Genomic DNA, 16,785 nt, shown 5'->3' on the forward strand with positions numbered 1-16,785 from the left:
CCTTTTTACCCATTATGATTAATGAGCAATGAACACTGGCATAAAAGTATCTGAGTCCCTGTTTTCAAATCTTTGGGTATATACCTAGGAGTGAAACTGCTGGGTGATACAGTAATTCTATCTTTAACTTTCTGAGAAACTGCTGAACTATTCTCCATAATGGCTACACTGCTTTACAGTCTATCCAGCAACATATGAGGGTCCATTTTTCCACATCTGAACCATTCTTTTTCTTTTTTTTTTTTTTCATGATAGCAATCCTAGTAGGTTTGAAATGGTGTCTTTTTTTTTTTTTAAAGATTTTATTTATTTATTTGACAGAGAGAGATCTCACAAGTAGGCAGAGAGGCAAGCAGAGAGAGAGAGAGAGAGGGAAGCAGGCTTCCTGCCAACCAGAGAGCCCGATGCGGGACTCGATCCCAGGACCCTGAGATCATGACCTGAGCCGAAGGCAGTGGCTTAACCCACTGAGCCACCCAGGCGCCCTGAAATGGTGTCTTTTGATTTGCATTCCTCTAAAGACTAATGAGCATCTTTTCATGTGCTTATTGGCCATGTGAATATCTTGTTTAGAGAAATATCTGTTCAAGTCTTTTGTCCATTTTTTAATTGGGTTCTTTTGTATTTAAATTCTTTATGTATTCTGGATATTAAACTTTATCAAATAAGTGATTTGCAAGTATTTTCTCCCATTCTTGGGTAGGTTTTTTACTCTGCTTGTAATGAAAACCTTTTGATGTACAAACATTTTAAATGTTGATGAAGTCCAGTTTATCTTTTTTAAAATTTATTTTAATTTTTTTAAGAGAGGAAGTGGGGACACCTGGGTGACTCAGTCAGTTGAGCCTCTGCCTTCGGCTCGGGTCATGATCCCAGGGTCCTGGGATCGAGCTCCTCATCGGACTCTCTGCTCGGCGGTGAGCCTGCTTCCTCTTCTCTCTGCTTGCCTCTCTGCCTACTTGTGATCTCTCTCTCTCTCTCTTAAATGAATAAATAAAGTCTTTATTTTTTTTTAAAGATTTTATTTATTTGACAGAGAGAGATCACAAGTAGGCAGAGAGGCAGGCAGAGAGAGAGGAGGAAACAGGCACCCCGCTGAGCAGAGAGCCCGATGTGGGACTCGATCCCAGGACCCTGAGATCATGACCTGAGCCGAAGGCAGCGGCTTAACCCACTGAGCCACCCAGGCGCCCCAATAAATAAAGTCTTAAAAAAAAAAGAGAGAGAGAGGAAGGGGAAAGGACAGAGGGAGAAAGAGAGAGAGAGTCTTAATCTGACTTCACACTCAGCACAGAGCCTGACTCAGGAGTTGATCTCACAACCCTGAGATCATGACCTATGCCAGATTCAAGAGTCAGACACTTAACCAACTGAGTCACCCAGGTGCCCCCAGTTTATTTTTTATTTTGTTACTTAAGCTATTGGTGTCACAAATTCAAGATCATTGGGGCGACTGGGTGGCTCAGTGGGTTAAAGCCTCTGCCTTCGGCTCAGGTCATGAGCCCAAGGTCCTGGGATCGAGCCCCACATCGGGCTCTCTGCTCAGCAGGGAATCTGCTTCCTCCTCTCTCTCTGCCTGCCTCTCCTCCTACTTGTGATCTCTGCCTGTCAAATAAATAAATAAAATCTTAAAAAAAATTCAAGGCCATTATCAAAGGTCATTGAGATTCATCCTTATGTTGTCTTTTAAGAATTTTATGGTTTTTAGCTCTTAAATTTATGCTGTTGATTCATTTTGAGTTAATTTTTTGTGTATGGTATGAGTTTAGGGGTATACCTTCATTCTTTTGTATGAGGATACCCAGTCGTCTCAGCACCATCTTTTGAAGATTCAGTACCAATCGAATGGAATTGACACCCTTGTAAAATATCAATTAACCATAGTTATATAGGCCTATTTCTGGACTTTCAAGTCTCTTCCATTGGTGTATGTGTCTGTCCACTAGTGTATATGCCACTATCACACTGTTTTGATTATTACAGCTTTGTAGTAAGTTTTAAAATCAGAAAGTGTGAGCACTCCAACTTTGTTCTTTTTCAGGTTTGTTTCAGCTGTTTGGGGTCCTTTGTAGTTTCATATGAATTTGAGGATCAACTTTTTCATTTCTACATAAGAGGGATGTTGGAATTTTGAAGGGAATTGCATTGAATCTGTAGTTTTGGGTAGCACTGACATTTTAACAACGTTAAGTCTTCCTGTCCACTAATATGGGATGACTTTCCATTTATTTAGATATTTTTAATTTCCTTCAATGATGTTTTCTAGATTTCAGTGCACAGTGTTTCACCTCAGTGTATTTTTTTAAAGATTTTAAATTTTTTTTATTCATTTGACAGACAGAGATCATAAGTAGGCAGAGAGGCAGGCAGAGAGAGAGGAAGGGAAGCAGGCTCCCTGCCGAGCAGAGAGCCTGATGCGGGGCTCGATCCCAGGACCCTGAGATTATGACCTGAGCTGAAGGCAGAGGCTTTAACCCATGCCTCAGTGTATTATTATAGTTACTGTATCCTTTTAGATCCTATTGTAAATATAGCTTCCTTAATTTCCTTTTTAGATTGTATATTGCTGGTATATAGGAGCACTTGGATTTTTATGTGTTAATCCTGTACCCTGCAACTTTGCTAAATTTGTTTATTAGCTCCAGTAGCTTTCCTATGGATTCTTTGGAATTTTCATATCATCTATGTATAGAGATATTTTTGCTTCCTTCTTTCCAATCAGGATACCTTTATTCTGTTTCTTACTTAATTTCTCTGGCAAGATCAATTGGCAACATCAAGTGGCAGTGATACAAGTGAGCATCGTTGTCTTATTCTTGATCTCAGTGTACAAGCTTTCTGTCTTCCACCTTTAAGTATGTTAGCTGGAGATTTTTCACAAGTGCCCTTTATCATGTTGAAGAAATTTCCTTATATTGCTAGTTCTCTTGAGAGTTTTTGTCATGAAAAGGTGTTTGATTTCCTTTGACCTTCCTGTTTCTCCCTTATGAGAATGCTCGTGATTCCATTTAGGGCCCACCTGAATAGTCCAGGATAATCTCTCCATTCCAAGATCTTTAACCTAATCATAACTGCGACGTCTTTTTTTTTTTTTTTTCCTGTGACATATCTCTTTCCACATAAAGTAACATACTCACAGGTTCAGGGATTAAGGTGTGAACATCTTGGGAAGTTAGGGGGCAAGATGATGCTGACCAGGATGGAGAAGCTGAATTGCAGGATCTGAAAGCAACAGTGGGAAAGAAGGGGTCAGATGTGGAGGCTCAGCTGGAGGAGGCTGGGAGACAACCAATGCCCAGGAGTCACATGAGAGGAAGTTTGGGTCTAGAGGACAGTAGGAATGAGATACAGCCACTGGACTTAGAGGCACTAGTTAAGCACCAGCCTCATTCAGCAATAGTCCAGGCTTGTAATAATGCCCTAGACTGGTGAAGTGGCCCTGGATCAGACTTAGGAGATGGTGGTCCCAAGGAGGACAGATGGTGAGAGCATGTTACAGGGAGGGGTCCCGGGAGGTTCTGCACACTACAAGTCTCCACACTGGGACTGCAGTCCTTGTAGGCATGCTGGTATAGATGATGGTTCAGTCTCCTGCAAGTGCGGGGTCAGGATGTACTATCCACCATGATAGTGGAGCTACTGGGACTGGAAGGATTGTCCTACAGTGGAACAGGTAGGACAAGCCTGGTAAGAGGTTAAGAAAAGCAAAGGCAGAGGTGTAAGAGAGCCAGAGGTATTTGGGAATCCATGTGTTTGTAGCTGGGAGATGGAGCAGAGGACAGTGACAGGTGGGGAAGGCTTGAACAAAGGTCCAGGGGCATTCCTTAGCCCTGAGTGACATTGGAGGTTTTGTTGCAAGACCAGCTGGGAATTGGATCCTGGTTATCATTTCCAGGCTCACTGGCTGCCATGTGCGGAGCGGCCTGGGGAGAGTTGAGAGGGCTCATCCAAGGACAGCAGAAAGAAGAGGACCTAGAGGTGTGGGAAAGGAGCTGTCGCAAATGGATGAATCTGTCATGAGTCAGGCAGGACAGGGGGTACAAGGGCTTGGTGCTGGGGCCCTAGGGGAAAGTTTGAACCTGGGGTCACATTGTGGGGAGTATCCAGGGAACCACTTGGAAGTAGGGCATACACAGACTGGATGATATCCACTTCCCCTCCTACTTTATGACACAGTGGCTGCAATGCAATGGCCAGTGGGTCTTGGGAGAAGGAGAAGGCCCTGATGTTGGTAGACTAGCATCCCCTGTGAAATAGAGGCCTGAAGTAGAGGGTAAGCTGGAGGAGTTAGTGTGTCTGGGAGGTGTTAGAGGAGAGAGAGTGAGGTGCCCTGGGTTCTAGGCCTGGGGCTCGAAGATACCCACTCATGTGCGCTGCAGGATCGTCAGCCGTCTTCCTCACTGCAGGGCCTGGTGACCTTCAAGGACGTGGCCGTGGACCTCTCTTAGGAGGATGGAGACTCTTCACTGGCTCAGAGGATTCTGTGCCAGGTCGTGATGTTGGATGACTTCATGTTCACCGCCTTCCTGAGGGATCTCCTGCGTCTCTTTTTTATGTGTTCCTTTTCAGAGTTGTTGGCATTCAGGTTGGGCGATGGGTACTCCCTTAGGCTCTTCCTCCATCTTTGCTGCCCTAGGCTTGGGGCCTGGGGAGAAGGGTCAAGGTTCTCTCCCTCTTTCCAACAACCTTTTTGGGTTTGCCTCTATAACAGGGTCTCTCTGTGCCATGGATTCTGCTTTCTTTCTCCAGCAGATACTTCCTTAAAACTGCCAATGCCAGTCTCTGGGGGTCCTATTGTCATTGCTTACAAGGGACAGATTGAACAAAAGGCCAGGGGCACCCCCTGGCTATTCCTGAAAAACCCCTCTCAATGTTTCATTTTGTAACATCCTTCCTCCTTCTTCCTCACTAATGGTAAAGATGAAGCAAGCTTCTTGACTTCTGCAGAAAGGTCACACAGTCAGGGCAGGCCCCTTACCTGCCCTGTCCTCCACAGGACTTGTGGCCACTCCATCCCACAAAGTCATTTTGCCAGAGCATGGCAATGAGTGCTAGTTATCTAGACGGGAAGTTGCAATTCTAGCCATTACAAGAGTGTCCCAGGAGAGGTGGGCCTTGCTGAGTGAAATCTGGGACTGGGCTGAGGCCTGGTTTAGGTTGAATTATACCTGTCCGTGGTCCTGTACCACATCACTGTCCTGTTGCCAAAGTCATCGTGCCAACCTCAGTCCAACTTTTTACACCTTTCTGAACATTCTGTCCTCCTGCCTCGTCCTTCTGATGTCTGGTTCCTACCTCTCCGACCTCCAGTTCCATCTTATAACTGCTCTCCCTATCCCGGCTCCTCTGGCACCAGCTTCTGTTTAGCTGTTCGGGTGAGTTCATGCACTGGTAAAGAATCTTCAGAAGCCCGATCCTAAGAGGTGGCGGATGTTACATCGTGTCTGGGCATTTTCTGCACAGTGTCTGCCTGTCCCAGCATTCCTACTGAGCTGTGTTCACGGAGGCCGAGCAGCAGATCCTGCCAGCTACATTGAATCTTTGACTCTGTTGAGATACTTCGCACTGGTCTGGCCCATAGCGACAGGATCTGCTCTTTGCCCCTGATCCCAGCCCCCTTAGTTTCTTATAAACACAGGGAATCAGCTCTTAGCTTATTAGACACCATGTAATGATGGATCCATCCTCACCCACCTACCACGGCCTATGGAAAGGGCATTTCCCGATTTTCAGGTGATTCATGTGGAAGAGAAGATGAGGTACTGTTGGAATAAGATGTTTTTAGAAAAATCGTATCACAGGTCTGAACTCCCAATGCTGGTCCTTCTAGCCGGACAGTCCACCCCTATAACACAGGTGGTTAAGTATTCAGAGACTTTATCCCTGGAGAAGCATGGAGACAGACCCTGTGCAGAAACTGCACATGAGGAGAGAATTCTGGTTCCACTGAAACCTTCATCTGAGACAGTTGACTTCGATATGGAGAGAGACATCTCACCTGTGATGAGCACATACTACAGGAAAGCTATGCACACGTAAGGATGTCCTAGACAGCCATGACCTAACACCCAGCCACCTACCGTGATAGGCAGCCGTGAAGGAACACCAAGTTCAGGGAGGCCTTCCTCCCCAGCCCCAATATTGGGCAGTTCCCAATGCCCACACTGCAGAGAAGCCCTTCAAATGCAGCAGCTGGGGGTCAGCCTTCCTAAAGAGTGCCACCCTCCTTAACCACCTGACTCACCCTGAAGGGAGACTACACAGATGCCCAACGAATAGAAGTGTCTGCAAGGAGAAATCAGTGCTTGTTGGTCACCTTGAGATCGTGGCCAGAGCTGATCTCAAGAGTTGGATGCTTAGGGGCGCCTGGGTGGCTCAGTGGGTTAAGCCGCTGCCTTCGGCTCGGGTCATGATCTCAGGGTCCTGGGATCAAGTCCCACATCGGGCTCTCTGCTCAGCAGGGAGCCTGCTTCCCTCCCTCTCTCTCTCTGCCTGCCTCTCCATCTACTTGTGATTTCTCTCTGTCAAATAAATAAATAAAATCTTTAAAAAAAAAAAAAGAGTTGGATGCTTAATGGATGGAGCCACCCAGGCGCCCCAAATGCTCCTAATTCTTTTTTTTTTTTTAATTTTTATTTATTTATTTGACAGAGATCACAAGCAGGCAGACAGGCAGAGAGAGAGAGAGAGAGAGGAGGAAGGGAAGCAGGCTCCCTGCCGAGCAAAGAGCCTGATGCGGGGCTCGATCCCAGGACCCTGAGACCATGACCTGAGTGAAGGCAGAGGCTTTAACCCACTGAGCCACCCAGGTGCCCCAAATGCTCCTAATTCTTTTTTTTTTTTTTAATTATTTATTTATTTATTTATTTGACAGAGAGAGATCACAAGTAGGCAGAGAGGCAGGCAGAGAGAGAGAGAGGAGGAAGCAGGCTCCCTGCTGAGCAGAGAGCCCGATGCGGGACTCGATCCCAGGACCCTGAGATCATGACCCGAGCCGAAGGCAGCGGCTTAACCCACTGAGCCACCCAGGCGCCCGCTCCTAATTCTTAAAAGTAATCTCTACACCCAGCGTGGGGCTCAAATTCACAACCTGGAGATCAAGATTCAGATGCTTTACTGTCTAAGCCAGCCTGATGCCCCAAAATGCTCTTTTAAATGTATAGGTGAGTTTTATAAATGCATACACATATGAAATGGCCACACTTAAAATACTGAATGTTCTCATCACATCTAAAGTTTACTTTTCATTAACTTCCAAATCCATCTCCTCCAACCCATGTGTCAGGCCACTACTGAGGACTTGCTTTCTGCCACTATCGGTTAGGGTTGTCTTTTCTAGCACGTCATATGAAGGGGATAATCTGTACTGTATGGACTGTTTTGTGTGTTCTTTCACTCACCAGAATTTTGGGAGATGGATCTGTGTGGTAACATACCATTGTGTCATCCCTTACTGAGTTGTACCTCATTGTAGGAGATACTACTGTACTACTACGTGTTTATTCCACTCACCAGTTGTTATCCATCAGAGCTGTCTCCAACTTTTAGCTGTTATGGATAAAGGTGCTATGAATATTTATGTACCAGGATTTTTAAAAGAAATTTTTAAAAAGATTCTTTATTTAAACAATCTCTATACACAATGTAGGCTTAAATTCCTGACCCCAAGTTCAAGATTCACACGCTCTACAGAGGTGCCCCTCACGTACTAGGATTTTGTGGTCATGGGCTTTCATTTCCGTGGCTAAATCCCTCAAAGAATAGCTGAGCTGTAGGGTAGGTGTCTGTTGACCGTCACAGGGCAGTGAGGGTCTGCCACAGCTCAAGGGCCGGCTGCACCAGTCCAAGTAGAACTACAGAATTCAATATTTAGTGAAGGCAAACTCTTCTAATTATCCTGTGTTGTAAGATGAAGTAATGTGATTTTAAATTCCTGCCAGGTGGCGCCTGGGTGACTCAGTGGGTTAAAGCTTCTGCCTTTAGCTCAGGTTATGATCCCAGGGTCCTGGGATCAAGCCCCCATTGGGCTCTCTGCTCCACGGGGAGCCTGCTTCCTCCTCTCTCTCTTTGCCTACTTGTGATCTCTGTCTGTCAAATAAATAAATATTTTTAAAAATAAATAAATAAATAAATTCCTGCCTGGCAAGGAAAACGCCTTCAGGTCCCTCGGTGTACTCAGCAGGGCCTAGCACCGTGCCGGGGGGTTATACCTGACTCTGAGTCCAAATGTGGCCTCCTCAGGGACCAGAAGGAAAACTCCAATACTGCCTGACAGTCTCAAGCCAGGAAATCCACAGCTCCTGCTAGAGGTTAGGCATGAGCAATGGGAGGATGGACCTTAGGTGTCCTGACCAGGTACCCCACTGCAACCCAGGCCTGCCCAGGGCCCGCCCCCTCCCACCTATCCAGCAGTTTGTCTGTGGTTACAACCCAGAAGAGGAAGAGTTAAGTGTGGTGTGCTGATTGCCCTTGTGCAAAAGCAGCTGCTTGTCCTTATGTGACCTGTGTCTCTAGAACAGAAATCCTGTTGAGGTCTCCTAGGGTGCACGCATTTGTAGGCTTGAAGGCGTTGTTGTTACGATTTTATTCATTTATTTATTTAGAGAAAAGAGCTACCTAGGCGCCCCCATGTAGGCATTTTGAATGCAGGAAAGGACAGGCTTAGTTGGCTGGTTATTATATAATCCAGGCCTGTCACTCAAATGAGACGAGCCTAGGATCCACCACAAAAAAAATTGTTGTAGGGGCACCTGGGTGGCTCAGTGGGTTAAGCCTCTGCCTTCAGCTCAGGTCATGATCGCAGGGTCCTGGTATGGAGCCCCACATCGGGCTCTCTGCTCAGCAGGGAGCCTACTTCCTCTTTCTCTCTCTGCCTGCTTCTCTGCCTAGTTGTGACCTCTCTCTCTCTCTCTGTATCAAATAAATAAATAAGGGACGCCTGGGTGGCTCAGTTGGTTAAGCAGCTGCCTTCGGCTCGGGTCATGATCCCAGCGTCCTGGGATCGAGTCCCATGTCGGGCTCCTTGCTCGGCAGGGAGCCTGCTTCTCCCTCTGCCTCTGCCTGCCATTCTGTCTGCCTGTGCTCTCTCTCCGCCCCCCCTCTCTGATAAATAAATAAAATCTTAAAAATAAATAAATAAATAAATAAATAAATAAAATCAGATCTTTTAAAAAAATTGCTATAAAGCCCACACCCTGGAGTTTCTGGGGCCATTATCTCCCTTGACTGGCCTGCTTCTCCCTTGGAATGTACTTTAATAACACTTTGCTCTGCTGTACTTTCAGTATGCTGCTGAAAATAACCAAGGCTTCTTATGTTTTCCATCTCACTCTCCATAACACTCCTGGTCCCTAAAGCCCTGGCACCCGATTAGGCGGTCACCGTGACAAGGTTGCCTCCCTTTGTTCCTGCTTCAGAGCAGGCACCTGCAGACTGGGGTTCAGCAGCAGGGCTATAGTGATTTGGTGTCAATGGGGAGGCTGGCTTAGGCACCAGAAACACTGGTCACGTGCTTAAGTTCCTTCCACTGCCACCACCTAAGGATATTTCCTCTCCTTCCAAAGACCCTCAAATCCACCCTACCTGGTCAGTGGCTTTATTATGATGATTTTATCATCATGGAGAGTAAGTGGGAGAGGGCACCAGTGAAGTATAAGAACTGCAGAGCAAGCTGGTGTCCAGCCACACTATTCTTCCTATGCTGTCCTGGGACAGGTACAAACACAGCAGCAACAGCACCCGCCTCACAGGGGTCATGAGCTGTAAATGAGTGAACATATGCGAAAAGCTAAAAACAGTAGCTCAAACAAGGTAGGCCATGATAAAGTTCATTCATTCATTGGGGTCCCCAGTCCCTTTAAAAGAATGCTCCAGTACTCTGAGACGCTAGACACGCAGAATCCACGGATGGTTTTCCCTTGAACAAGACACATCGAACTCGTTAAGTTGCTTTGGTTTTGTTATTAGACAGCTCCGTGTAAATGTCACCATTCCATTGTCATGTGGTTAAACCAGGAGGTCCCAGGTGCCAGGTGATTTGCTCTGGGCACTTGGGCCACTCCCTCTCCCTATCCTACATGCCGAGGCTGGCCACCTGAGGTATTGCCCGAGGTACCAGCTTCCTCATCACCGTGCACACTAGCAGCCAGCTGCCCCGAGAGATGAAAGGTAGGGCAGGAGGAGGTGACATTCTGGTTCCTGCAGCAGTCAAGAATGGAACCCTCCGGGTGCCTGGGTGGCTCAGTGGGTTAAAGCCTCTGCCTTCAGCTCAGGTCATGATCCCAGGGTCCTGGGATCGAGCCCCCATTGGGCTCTCTGCTCAGTGGGGAGCCTGCTTCCTTTCCTCTCCCTCTCTCTCTCTCTGCCTGTCTCTCTGCCTACTTGTGATCTCCATCTGTCAAATAAATAAATAAAATATTAAAAAAAAAAAAGAATGGAACCCTCTGAACTGGGATGGAGTGGGAGAGGACGCTGGTGGCTAGAGGCACTTTCTGGCTCCCACGTGTGTAGGGCTATAACACTGTTAATGGTGTGGCCCAAGACAGGTGCAGTGTTTTCCATAAGTCATGGAGGTGCCCAACATTAATGCAAAGCTGCCTGGGCCAGGGGCTGAATGTTGATACTCCCCAAAACCACAAGCTGTGCAATCTCAGTCCAGTACTTGAGATGTGAAGAAACCGAAATCATGGGACATCAGGGCCCAAGGTCATGCAGGTTATAGTCAGAGGAACCGAGCTGCAAACTTAGGCCCTAGCTTGGGCCTAAGCTCAGACTCCTATTCTTCCATGTTGCGTTTTTTTTTTGGGGGGGGTGGATTTTATGTATTTATTTGGGAGAGAGAGGGAGAGAGGGCGGAAGAGTGGGAAAGGTAGCCCAATGTGGGGCTCGATCCCAGGACACTGAGATCATGACTTGAGCCGAGATTAAGAGTAAGGTGTTTAACGGACAGAGCTTCCCCAAGGCTCCCTAGAAAACTTTTTTTTTTTTAAAGATTCATTTATTTATTTGACAGAGAGAGATTACAAATAGGCAGAGAGGCAGGCAGAGAGAGAGAGGAGGAAGCAGGCTCCCTTCTGAGCAGAGAGCCCGATGCGGGACTCAATCCCAGGACCCTGAGATCATGACCTGAGCCGAAGGCAGTGGCTTAACCCACTGAGCCACCCAGGCGCCCCCTAGAAAACTTTTATTTAGTGTATTGGGGTGTGGGGACAGGGAGCTTGCATATATATTAAGGAACTTATTCATATTCTCTTACTTTGGCACATTGGTTCAATTGTCTTAGTTTGCCATCTTGATGGGGACAAATGACTCCATTTGGGCTTGTTTTTGTGTCTTTTCAAACAGTAGACACTCCGGAATGTCCTTCCACTCTCCTTTTCTCTCCTAATACCCAGCCCCTTGCTGTGCCCAACTTCCGTGGCCTCATGTCTCATCCTTTCCCCTCAGCCTTCATCTCTTTCTCCTAGGTCCTTTAACACCAGACTCCCCTTAATGTGTCCTGACTTGGCCACATGTCTTTGAAATGTCTTGTTAATGTGCTATTTGATGACAGCAATGTGTTCCCTCCAAGGGGTTGCAGTCCAGGTATACCCACCGCCTAGACCTGCTCCCCAACATGGTGCTCCCTTGTCAGCAGAGGCTAAGGCTGTACCAAATCCCCCAAACAGATAAGTGAGCAAGAGGCCTACCATGTCAGTCTGTACTCACACCTGCACGGGGTCCCCCAGTCTAGGATGTGGAGGCGCGCAGTCAACCTAATTCCTGTCCCCTTGGCCCTGACTCCATGGACTCCATCCTGGTTGTGTCCAATATGCACTCAGTTAACTGGCATTTCTCTGTTTTTCAGTTGTTAGCATGGAGCAGAGGAAGAGGAGCTGTCGTACGACCAGAAACATAACCATTATGAAATATACACAGAGCCTTTTCCCTACAAAGACATATACTACCAGGAGTAAAGCTGCTAGAGCTCTTTCCAGCTGGGTGAAGGACACTGCTCCCATTCCAGGTCGCTCTAGCCTTCTTCTCTCACCTAAGTGAGAGGTCATAGTCAACAGATGCTAGGGTTTCAGGGAAATACACTGAGAATGCCGTAGCCAGGGAAGGCAGTTGGGGTCAGGAAGTAAAAGAAACTACAGCGGTAGAGATGTGCTCCTGAGACTCAGTCCCACCGAAGACTGAGATTTCACTGGAAGATATAGTATGCTCCTGCCCTCACACACCTGACATGGCATCAATGGAGCTGCAGTGTAACAACACTGGGTTACAGCTAACGGAGATGCAAGACAGAGACTCTCTGTGAAGAATACTCACCAGAGCACAAAGTTTGGAGAAGAGACGAAAACTAGTGCACGGGAGGAATCTGAAGTCTCTGGCGTCCATAACTACAGCAAGCAAGTTCAGCCCTACTCCTACCATAAATCCTCACACGAACCTCCTGTTTACCTTACTTCCTGTTACCAAACATATGTCTGGCTTTCAGCAGCAACTGACAAGGCATGTCAAAAGGCAAGAAAAAAAGAAAATCTGAGGACACACAAAGCAATCATCACAATGACAATCACATAGGACACTGAGGTTGGAACTATCAGGATGTAAAATAACAATAATTAAGAAAGATGTTAAGGGCTCTAGTGGAAAAAGACAAAATGCAGGAATAGATGGATAATGTAAGTGGAGAGATGGAAACTATGGAAAGGTCAAAAGTGAAGGCTTGAAGGAAACAACACCAGTAGAAATGAAGAGTGCCTTCAGTGGGCTTATCAGTAGGCTCAGCCCAGCCAAGGAAAGAACTGGTGCTCATCACAATTCCGCAGAATGCAAGTGTCTACTATTATCTGTTGTACAGGTGTACACGGGGATTCACAGAGGTCCCACCAGGTTGTTTGGGGTCCAACCACCGGCACCAGATAACAGCCCCAATCCCCACCCGGCAGTGCAATCTTGTTCAGGGGAGATCCGAGCCAAGGATATGGAACTATTTTGTGTACAGAGGGTGTTGCCATTTTTATTTCATTTCCAATTCATTAAATTATGAATTTATCAAACAATAAGCATATCTTTAAATATTAGGCAATCAGGATTCCTCTAGTCTAAGTAATTACAACATTACAGGGATAATTTTATTTTTTTAAAGATTTTATTTATTTATTTGACAGACAGAGATCACAAGTAGGCAGAGAGGCAGGCAGAGAGAGAGGAAGAAGCAGGCTCCCCGCCGAGCAGAGAGCCCGATGCGGGGCTCGATCCCAAGACCCTGGGATCATGACCTGAGCCGAAGGCAGAGGCTTTAACCCACTTAGCCACCCAGGCGCCCCTACAGGGATAATTTTAAAATAAGGTTTTAAGAAATTAAATGTCTCCAAACATTCAAACAGTGCTTGAAATATTAATGCCTCAAAGCTTTTGATTAAATCATAGTTTAAGATGTTAGATTTCCTTAAATTCTTTCAAAGTGAACAATACTTAACAAACAAATATTCCAAAATTGATGGGATCTCTTGCATTTCGAGGATTTACATTCGAAAAACAGCTATGGCTGAGACAGATGCATATATAAGGAGGGAGAAAGAGAGTAAGGAAGGCAGAAAGAATGAATGAGCTTGACGAAGATGAATTCCGTATCTCCTTACAAAAGTGGGCAACCAGGCGCTGGGTAACGTTACTGTACCACGTCTGTCTGTCTGTCTGTATACATGCATGCGTGCATGTATGTATGGAAGTAATTGAGGCTGGGGGCTTGCACCCTTTGGTGCAGGGGCTGCGAAACTGGTGTTAACCCTTCACAGGCCACAGAGAGGCCAAATGAAGCACAAGCCTCCAGAGGTGAACCTGGGGTCGCATTCCCGGGCTCGCTGCCCCAGCGCCACCCCTTCTGGCCCGCCCCTCCCACTGGTCTTTGTCCTTAAAGCCCCGGGCTGGGGTCGCCTCCTGGCACCTCAGCGGTTCCCGCTTCCGCGCGTGCAGGGCTTAGCCTCGGGGCAGCTCGGGTGCCGGGTCGGGTCCCAGGACGCCGACTACCCACCGAATACGCGCGGGCCAGCCGAAGCGGGGGCACGCCTGCGGGACTCCATTTCCCAGCGTGCTGCGCGGAGATCCGGAAGGGCGACCCCCGCCCGGCCGCAGAGTGGACGGGAACTACGCTTCCCAGAAGGCGGCGCACGTGCATCCGCAGCGCGCATTGGGCCAATGAGGGTTTGCGGGGGCTGGACTTCCGGCGTCCGGGGTCTGTCACTTTGCAGCGGGGCGCGGGGCCACACCGGTGTTGGGGACCCGAGCGCGGCGGGCCCGGGCGGGGTTCCAGGAGGGTGGAGACCCGAGGTGAGGGCTGCGACGAGGGCACGAGCGGAGAGGCGCTGGGCGCACGGCGTGGGCGCGGGCGGCCGTCGCGCCCCCCGAACCTCGGTTTCTCCGGGTATAGCCTGGGCCGCCCCGCGGGGCTGTGGGGCGGTGGCCCGCGTCACGTGTTCTCCGACCCCGGGGCGGCAGGGGAGGCGGCGTCCTGGGCTCCGGGGCGTCTGTGGCCTGGACGGACGGGGGAGACTGAGGCCCGGAACCGGGACGTTCGCGTTGTCCGTCGCTTTCTGCCCGTCCCCAAGTGCAGGCTCTGATGGCGACCGCGGCGCTGACAGACCCGGCGCAGGTGAGTCGAGGAGGCGTCGGACTCCCTCCCCCGCCCCCCAGCCACCCGCCTAGGTCGCTCCTGGAGGGACCCGAGTCCCGACTCAGGGAGGGGCCCCATCGGGACGTTTTGTCTCCCGTCTCGGTTCGTCCCAGGCCCCGGCGTTCAGGCCATGGGGGGGCGTGCACGTGTGAGATCCCCGGTCCTGGCGGCCAAGGGGGTGAGGGTGGAAGGAAGTTGCAGGCGGAGGGCGCCGCACGTGTAAAAGCCGGGAGGGAAGACTGAGCCCGGGTGCTCCCGGAGCTGGGCTTCTGACGTGAGCCCCGGACAGAAATGGCAGGCTGAGGAGCTGGCGTCGGGGACCGTGGAGGGTTCGACGGAGACCGGACATGCTTCAAGTTAGGGCTTTTAAAGTGTCGCCGCGTGTGCTTGGCGGAGAAAAGACGCAGACCGGGGTGGCGGAGCGCAGGGAGCAGGCAGTGCCACAGCAGGTGGCCGGAGTCGCCGCCTGCGGCGCAGTGGGCCGATGGAGATAGGAAACGTGGTGGGTTCGGGATAGATCGACGTCTCAGGTGCGGCGGGGGAGCGAGTGGCCCCAGCGGAGCACAGTCCCAGGGTTTTTGGCCTGAACACCCGGAAGAACAGAACTGCTGTATCAGAAACAGGAATCTGAGGAGAAAGCAGGTTTAAGAGTATGTCCCAGAGCAGAGGTATCATCACGTGGACCCGAAACTGCAGATGTCCAAGGACACGGTCCTGATATTCCGAGCCAAGGCAGGGCCTGGGAATCCCATTTAGGAGGAAGGAATCTCATGGACTCATCCAGGAATGGGTAGCTCTCCAGGGAGATGAAGACAGGTCGGTAGACCCTGGGGCTCTGGGAGGAATTCTGGCAAGTGGCTGAAGGCAGGGTTTTTGGCCAAGGAAATGGAGGGGTAGGGTGTGCTTAGTAATGGAGGGAGGAAACGGGCTTCCTGTGTGGCCACCGGATCCCTGGGCCCCTCCTGTAGTGACTGGAGGGGATCAGCCAGTCAGTCCTCAAGCTGGAGGAGCAGCCCTGGATGTCAGGCGCGTTCTACAGAAGACGGCATCCCTCCAGGCATGGGCTTGTCCCGGCGGGTCCATAGTTGGGACTTGTACAATCGCTAAAGAAGAGCTAAGGGCATGTCCGGGAGGGTCAGTTTGTGCAAAGGCTGGAGCACAAGGGGCACCTGGGCCTGCCTTTGGGGTGGCAGCCATCTGAATGCCGTGAGTTTGCTCTGGCTGCCTTGTGTAAGTGACCAGTGTGGAAGCCGAGAAAGCATCTATGCCCTAGACAGGTAGGGTTTAGGGGAGAGGAGGGAAGTTTCATTGGCACAGTTGCAGAGCCCGGGGGAGGAGGGGGTCAGGGTGAGGAAGGTAAGCCTCTGAGGGACATGGGAAAGGTAGCCATTCGGCCAGGGAGGTGGGTCCTGGGTCATAGAGCCATAGCTTAGATTGTGTCCATCTTCCCCTTCCCACTGTTGTAGGGCCTGATGGCCTTTGAGGATGTGGCCGTGTACTTCTCCCAGGAGGAGTGGGAGCTCCTGGACGCAGCCCAGAAGGCCTTGTACTGCCACGTGATGCTAGAGAACTTCGCACTTGTGGCCTCACTGGGTAAGGCCCTGGGTTTTCCATGGGAAGCTCAGCTGTTGCCAGCACTAACCCCGCATCTCCTGTTGGCTTACGAGCAGCCTCACACCAGCTGGCCGAGTGTCCCTGTCCCAGTGTGGCACCTCTGTGTCCAGGCTCCACCCCTTTCATCTGCTACTGCCAACCCAGTTCTCCTCACAGGAACCATTGCTCTTTTCCTGTGAGTCCTGCCCTGTGGTGTGGTTTTCTTTGTTGCCCAGATGACACCATCTGTGTCCCATAAAGTCTGCCTCCTATTACCCATTGTGCTGGGCTTGGCCCTTCATTTGCTTGTCTTTTCTCACAGGACTCTCTGCCTCACGACCACGGGTGGTCATTCAGCTTGAGCGTGGCGAGGAGCCCTGGGTTCTCAGTGGGACAGTTGTGACACCAGTCAGGAATGCTCCTAGGAAGCCCAGCCCTGGTGAGTGGGGACTCGGAGAGTGTGAACTTGGGCCCACCAATTGCCAGGCTTCTGTCTCCCTTTCCCTGCCCTCCTGGACACTCTAATCATCTCC

The 16,785-nt window shown here is 49.5% G+C and overlaps 1 protein-coding gene across 2 annotated transcripts in view; it reads left to right on the forward strand.

The window, feature by feature from the left end:
* Positions 1-16,785, forward strand: part of ZNF324 (zinc finger protein 324) — a 41,331-nt gene that overhangs the window by 18,576 nt on the left and 5,970 nt on the right. Inside the window, exons 1-3 of one of the 2 annotated variants that reach the window (XM_032324702.1) lie at positions 14,177-14,638; positions 16,126-16,252; positions 16,575-16,691. In XM_032324702.1, coding sequence (XP_032180593.1) covers positions 14,606-14,638; positions 16,126-16,252; positions 16,575-16,691 — 277 coding nt within the window. In that variant the 5' untranslated portion in view covers positions 14,177-14,605. Of the gene's footprint in view, positions 1-14,176; positions 14,639-16,125; positions 16,253-16,574; positions 16,692-16,785 lie in introns of those variants that run through there. The other variant, XM_032324703.1, reaches the window with a different exon arrangement.

The sequence above is a fragment of the Mustela erminea genome, chromosome 19 (assembly GCF_009829155.1).
Source record: "Mustela erminea isolate mMusErm1 chromosome 19, mMusErm1.Pri, whole genome shotgun sequence".
Classification (NCBI taxonomy): Eukaryota; Metazoa; Chordata; class Mammalia; order Carnivora; family Mustelidae; genus Mustela; species Mustela erminea.